Genomic DNA, 7,029 nt, shown 5'->3' on the forward strand with positions numbered 1-7,029 from the left:
TTTGCTATTGGCCAACACCATCCGAGGGTGTCAGCTGACCCAGTGGAGGGAAAATTGTTCTTGTACAAATGTGTTTGTAACAACTTGGTTCCATGCAGTCTTGTTTGTGCGATGAGATCGAGAATGCCCCCAACAACCCAGGGGGTCCCGCGTTCACGCTGATAGTGAGCTGGTGTTGTCTGTAAGGGATTCAGTTCCTCGTGGAGAGAACAGGATTTCCAGCAGCTGAGTCATCATTACACTTTGAAATAAGCTTTGGCACCGATTCCTCATGAGTAAAAGGATGCCCGTGCGATGAGACCCTCTGAGGACTTCACAACACAAGGGGCTGTTTCTTCAACCCAAACCTCCCACTGCGGGGGCGCTTTTTGGAAATCGAACTTTAATGCTTCAAAGTACCTACGTGAAAAAAAGATGAAGTTTAATTTTTGAAGCTTGGGTTTTGTTTTTATTTCATAGGTTTCCCTTTGCGAAGATGCAGCATGTAACCCAGAAAACAAAATAACTCTTTGCCCTCTTCTACCTCCCCCACCGCTTCCGACCTCAGCTCACAGGTCCCCTGTGCACACGAGAAAGGGCCGGCATGAAGCAAACTGAACCCTTCATCTCCCGAAAGGTTTTAGTGATTCACTCATTTTCTTAAACGCAGGGGGCCCTGGCTCACGTGCGCTTCCTCAGGACCCGCCTTGTCTTGTGGACACTCCGCAAAGGGATGTGCTTTCTGTTGGTTTTGCTTCGTTGTGTAAAGCGAGCGCTGTTCTACCATTCGCTGGTCAGGAGACCGGCTTTCGTTCATCTCACAGCCACTTAAAACAGAGTCTGAAATCCGGGACACGACCACATGGAGATTCTGTGGCTTCGTTGACCCCAAGTCATTTCACTTGGGCAGGAAACTTTCCCGACAGACACCCGTTATGCGTGAACATCAGACTGACATATAAAGCCAGCGAGTGGCACGTGCCCGACACGAAGAGCATTCTTACACTTGATTCTTAGCGGAGCCCATGATACTAGTGCGACTGCAGTTCTAAACGCACCCGTAAGTCACAATGCACCAAGGGCAAGGAAGAATTCTTTGGTGTATCTAGGAACTGAGGAGAATATTATTTTATTACTTCCTTTCCTGGAAAAATAATTGTGACATCTGGGTAGACTTAGTATTGGCATTTAAGCTAATATTGATCCCCCCCCCCCCAAAAAATGGTGTGGATATATTTAAGCTCTTATCTCCATTAGAGCATTACCACAGTCCACAGAGTATTTTAATATTTTTTAAAAATCAGTGAGATGTATTCTTCCCAGAGGACGTTGCAAATTCAATGGCTATGTCTCACAGGGGATATTTTGACATCAAAGGCATTTTGTTCCTTAGAAAACAGTGGGGAATATGTTCTGAATGGGGGTGAGGGGGCTGTAAAAGAAAGTCTCAAAGGCAAACGCAACACGTGGGGAACGTTTGCGTGACCTGCCTGCACGGCTGTCAGTCATAGAAAGAAAACTGCGCCCACTTGGAGCCCTTGGGCGTGGTTCCCAGGAGCATGACGACATGGCGACTGCGGGTGAAAAGTCTGAGAACGGTCAAGTTGTGCCTTTTACTGAATGACGACGATACAACGTGATGTGGGATACAGCTAACCGCTGAGGTCCATATGACACCAGAGGTAACGGGCACAGGGAAATATTAATAAAGACAAGGTTCAACAAGGGGAGAAAACGTACATTGTCATTTCTCCTCTTCTGAATGACCAGAAATAGCTTTTGTTCTAGGTCAAAAATGGTCAGATATTGGCAGCATGACACTGATCGACCTAATAGATTCTAACACAGTTTTTATCGTGATCATTGCTTCGCAGCAGAGCAACGTCGGAACCGGAGTGGCTGCTCAGGATCACCCAGCAGCACTGGCCTGGCTGCATCCAGCCTGAGGCCTGATGAGAAGTCTAAGCTTTTTCTGCTACATCATCTATTTCCATAATTTGTTTACTTTTTGTTTCAGCCACAAAAGTTTCTTATTTGGGGAACTGACTTTGTTTTTGCCGTAAGTTTTGACTTGCATGTTTCCTTTGAGGTAAACTATAGTTTTTTCACACATTAGGACTTTGGAAATGTATTAACTTACATTCTTAGGTTCAGATGAACAATCATGTTTTCATTGCTATTTCTGAATGCAGTTATCAAAGTCTACTTGCAATGATATTTTCTAATGCAGTTTTTAAATTATTGTGTTAAACACCAGTTCTGTACTGTCCAGTATATCGTTTTAACTTGAGCAATGCAAGGCGAACATTTGTTGAGGAAGGGGTGAACCTGAGAGCAATATGTCAGATTGCACAAATGTCAGGGTTATTCTATTTTTTAGGTACAAACATTGTATTTGGAGGAACATTTAACTGCTTCAACTCAGAGTGTATTATTTAGATAAAACCAAAAAGCCTGGTGCTGGTCTTGGGCCAGTTTAGTCACTTGCCCTTCCCTGTGACTGATCCCAAAGGAGAACATTCCTCAGAGTTTAGTTCTAATCCCTGTGGCAGAGCTGCAGGCCTGCAGGGCAGCGGATGGAAACAGGAGACCCAAGGTCAAGCCCAGGTGGGCAGGGGCCGCTGCTGCAGGGTCCACCTCAATGCCCTGCCTCCCCCTCTACCCAGGTGGGAGGGAGCGAACAATCAGCCGCCAGCCCACAGCTCAGGCGTCTCTGAGTCAACAACCGGGTCTAGCAGCAGGTCGACAGAAGGGAGCGGGGATGGGTTACCATAACCGTTATGGTAACTGCTAACAAGATTTATATCTGGACCAGCGTGCAAGTCAGAGGAGGAATGATCTCTTGTTCCTCATCTACAAAACCTCCAAATTCACCTTCACCCTGAATTTCATCATGAATTATGTGAGATGACCTTAACCACCTTCTGCTGGTTAGGTAGAAATCCTGATGAACAGAAGTCAAGCACATTCTGGTGAAACCCACGGCGTCTGAAGGCTTGGTAGGTCTTCATTTGTCTGTGTCAGGACTTACTGCTTCACTTCCCTTCAGCTCCACCTGACCTTCAACATCCAACCCACACTTTCCCCCAATTCATCCAAAATATGAAACAAAGAGGTAATGGACAGGGAAGTATTAATAAAGACAATATTAAAATAGAGAAAACTTACATTGTCATTTCTCCTTTGTTATTCTTTTGAATAACCAGAAATTTATAGACATGAAACCAGCTTTTGTAATCAGAATTTGAAGATAGGTTTCCTCAGTCTCACCTGGTTCTAAGAGAGGCTTCGTTCACAGGTCCAGAGGGGCCAGGTGAGGGGAAGGGCCAGGTGAGGGGAGGGGTCAGGTGAGAAAAGCAATCAGGTGAGGACCCTGGGGAGGGCTTGTCCCTCCCTCAGGGGCGGGTGCTTCTCGGCTCCAGCTGACCAGCCTTACGCAGAAATGCAAACTCAATTTTGCCTGATCTTGACATTTTTCAAAAGAAGTTGGAAATGCTCGTTTTTGCCTGAAAGCTCCCAGTGGTTCAATGATGACAATTATTGGACAATGGACTCCAACCAAGAGTCTGCTGGCCACTCTCCATCTGGCGCTGCAGTGCCTGAGCCTTCATGTCGACTTCACCTTCCCTTTCATTTCGTGAGGACGCGTGGACGTCAGGGCGCCTTCAGATACCGCCTTTTCCCTCCGCCCGTCTGCTTCCAGGACTGGAGGCGGCTGAGGGACATTCCCGAGGCCGAAGGGGCTCGTGAAGCGCAGCTGTCAGGTTGGTGTTTTCACGGACTGCAGGCTCCCTTGGTCTGGAGGAGTAGAATGTCTTGGGGAATATTTTAGCCTCCTTCCCCCACTTCCACGGCTTTGCTGTGTCCTCTGTGGCTGCCCTCAGCACCGTAGGAACGCGGCTGGGTGACAGGGACCCATCCTCTGTGCTCTCTTGCCCTCCTATGATGTTGCCCAAGCCTGGCTACTCCCCAATCTTGCTCTCTCAAGACATAGACATGTATGTTCAACTGTTCTCTGGACCAATTTGGGCATCCTCACACAGGTCTGACTCAGCACGTCCTGAACGCACCATCCTTTCCTGACTCGGCTCTTCCTTCTGTATTCCTCATTTATTTCCGTCCCGGCCCCACACAACACCCCTCCCCGCAGGGACTGCTCCAGCCGATCGTCCTGAGCCCCACCCTCTTCCTCAGGCTTCACGGTCAATCTTTCCAAATCCCTCCCCAACCTACTGTCATCCGCTGTTCCCTCAGGATCCGCCGCCTTCCGCTAGGCCTGGTACCCAGCTCCAGGACACTGCCACGAGCCAGGGGGCAAGGAGTTGCTGCGTCTAACTCCACATCCTCCTTGTCATTCGGTCCCTTCTCACCTGGATCAGAGCACTAAGCCCTGTGCAGTTCGGTTTCTTTCTCCACCTTCTTCCCGTCCATTTGCCCCCAGAATGAATTCCCTAAAACTGAAATACAAGGTCCCTTTCCTCCTCAAAACCTTGTGACCAGCATAACCTTCGGTGCAGCCCACACGCCCGGGCGGCACGCAGAAGGCCTGCCATCTGCTCCTTCCAGCCTCTACCTGCCGGGCGACACACCCACTGGCACTGTGAAGGCTCGTCCTCGGGCACCGTGCCTGTATTCCCACTCTGAGAACCCTTCCCTGTGCATTCCTCTCCTAACCCCACTCATCTTCAAAGCCCAATGAACAAGAACTTCCTCCTCTGGAATTTAGTCTCTGCGCCCACCCACGCCTGGGGCTCCTTCCTCATGGTTCCTAGTCTCGGCTGGTTCCCAGAACACCCAGCACATACCTGGATCATCACATCACGGCATGTATCAGGCTAATAAGTAAATGCACTGTCTCCTCCACTCGCCGGGACTTCCTTGAGGGCAGGGAGGGGTGTGGGTTTACTCCACACCTCCAACCCAGGGACCCTCCGCACACACGATGGACAAGCACATGTTTTCAAGCTGCAAAGTAATATATAGCCTGACACTGTGCAACTCAAAGTGAAAGAACATGTTCTACCATTTGCCAGCTCCTGCTTTTTCCTTCTCTGCCTAGAATAGATTCTACTTTTGCACACCCAGCGATTAGTGTAATTTTTTTTTCAGCTATTACTCTAAGCCATTTAACAAAGACTCACATTGTATGCACAGCCGGAGCATTCCAGCCAACTAGGACCTGAGGAATATCCAAGGCAAATTCTCCAGATCTGACTTTTAGTAATAAAATACATCAGGAGCAGTTGGTGATAATTTTAAGAGACGTGGACGATCACACCTCAGTGCAGGATCCCAGCGCGGCCCTCGCCCGGATGTGAGAGATGCTGACTTCTCAGGACAGCACCTTCCTCACAGCAGGTCACCACCCAGCACAAGGCATTGCCTCTCGGACGGGTCACTGCAAGTTCAGGGAACAGGCCGGGCAGCTTTCCGTGCCTGTCCCAGGGCAGGTCCCACCGAAGAGAAGCTTGGTCTGCTCTGGGACGACTTGATTGTTTGGAAGCAGAGCTGGTTCCCAGGCCATCCTCGCCACCGTGCACCAGAAGGCAAACAGAACGACTATGTAGGAAGCCCTTCCCCCATCGAGAGGGCGCTGGTCCTGCCGGCGGCGCGGGAGGCGTTGGGGCAGGTTCAGTGAGTGATGCACTTGGAGGTGCGGGCGCACAGCATAGCATTTTGTCCGTATTAAGATAAACTTCCTGAACCTCCTGACACTAATAACAGAGTCTGTTTACACAGATCCCAGCAGCTTCAGCTCTGAGCTGACCCTCTGGAGAGAAACTGGTTTTGGAGTTAGTAGGAGGCCTGTATTGGCAATGAGAGCAGTATTTTTGTTACACTCTCGTCAAGCGAGATCTACCCTGCCTGCCTGGAACCTAGTAGAAAAGCCAAGATCTAACTCTCCAGTACGCGTCTATGCCCCATGCAATGCCGAGTCCGGACCGAAGAAGGCTGCGCCCAGCGACGCACCATGACAGACAGACCACTGGACAAGTGTTGCTGCTTTTCCATGAGCTTTATTGCCAACAGTTTAAAATGGTCAACATAAAAAAAAAAACATCTGATAATAAATACTGCTCTTTGGCTGTAATAAATAAAAAGTTTATTAACAAGGAATGCACTTTTCCAGCCACAAGTGTCTTAAAAAGTAACCAAAAACATTGTCGATGGCCATAGTTCACAGTTAAGCAGCCCAACGCTGCCCCGTCACAGCCTCTCCACGCGGCTCCTCCCCTTCGGGAAGGAGGTCACAGCCCATCCTCTGCCTGAAACTCTCAACAGGAGTCAGTCAATGCATCTTTCTCTGAAATTGTCCGGAAAACTTTTTAAAACAGGTCCCTGCACTCGGGTTCCCACTCGGACTGTCCCGGTCAAGAGCGGCATCCTCAGACAGTCCGGCAGCCAGAAGGACGGCCTTCGTACCTCCGCTGCCCGCCTCACAACGTGCGGAACCTTCCCCTGGCCGCATGGCTCCCTGGGAGGAGCTGCGGGCCTCCGTCCCAGTCCGCTAGTTGCATCTCTGCAGGAGCATGTTCAGCGCGTACTCCATCCGCTGCTTCAGCTCCGGCGCGCAGCCCGACACCAGCAGCGTGGTCAGCCGGAAGGTGGTGGAGAGCCGGTCCTCGTTGATGTAGGTGAGCAGGTACTCCTCGTCCTGGCTGCAGATGATGACCTTCGTGTGGTCGTGGTAGAAATTCACCTTGGAGAGGAAACGAAGACATGATTAGGTCTCTGAACACGAATGGGGAACGTCGGGTCACGGGCTGGACGGCAAGTGCAAGTAACTCCAGGACCTCCACCGGCCCTGCCCTAGGGCTGCTCACCTGGAAGGTGCCGTCGTTGAAGAGCATCATTAAGGCCTTGTCGGACTTGAGCCACTGAAGGAGGTAGAGCCGGGGCCTCCGGGTGTCAGTGACGCTGGGCAGGTCTCCACCCTGAAGGGATTGGCAGAGAGGGGACTGCAGAGACTGCAGCGAGCACTCCATTCCTCTGGAGGCAAGTGCCTCTCCAAAGGAAGCAGATGTCCGGTGGCCCGGGGACCCCCGCCCC

The 7,029-nt window shown here is 50.4% G+C and overlaps 1 protein-coding gene across 1 annotated transcript in view; it reads right to left on the reverse strand.

Annotated features, from left to right (window-relative positions):
* Positions 1 to 5,979: 5,979 nt before the first annotated feature.
* The window catches only part of PLK2 (polo-like kinase 2), a 4,715-nt gene continuing 3,665 nt past the window's right edge, over positions 5,980 to 7,029 (reverse strand). Inside the window, exons 11-12 of the mRNA XM_014546039.1 lie at positions 6,804 to 6,914; positions 5,980 to 6,679 (exon numbers count right to left, since the gene is read on the reverse strand). Coding sequence (XP_014401525.1) covers positions 6,488 to 6,679; positions 6,804 to 6,914 — 303 coding nt within the window. The 3' untranslated portion in view covers positions 5,980 to 6,487. The remainder of the gene's footprint in view (positions 6,680 to 6,803; positions 6,915 to 7,029) is intronic.

The sequence above is a fragment of the Myotis brandtii genome, unplaced genomic scaffold (genome assembly GCF_000412655.1).
Source record: "Myotis brandtii unplaced genomic scaffold, ASM41265v1 scaffold426, whole genome shotgun sequence".
Classification (NCBI taxonomy): domain Eukaryota; kingdom Metazoa; phylum Chordata; class Mammalia; order Chiroptera; family Vespertilionidae; genus Myotis; species Myotis brandtii.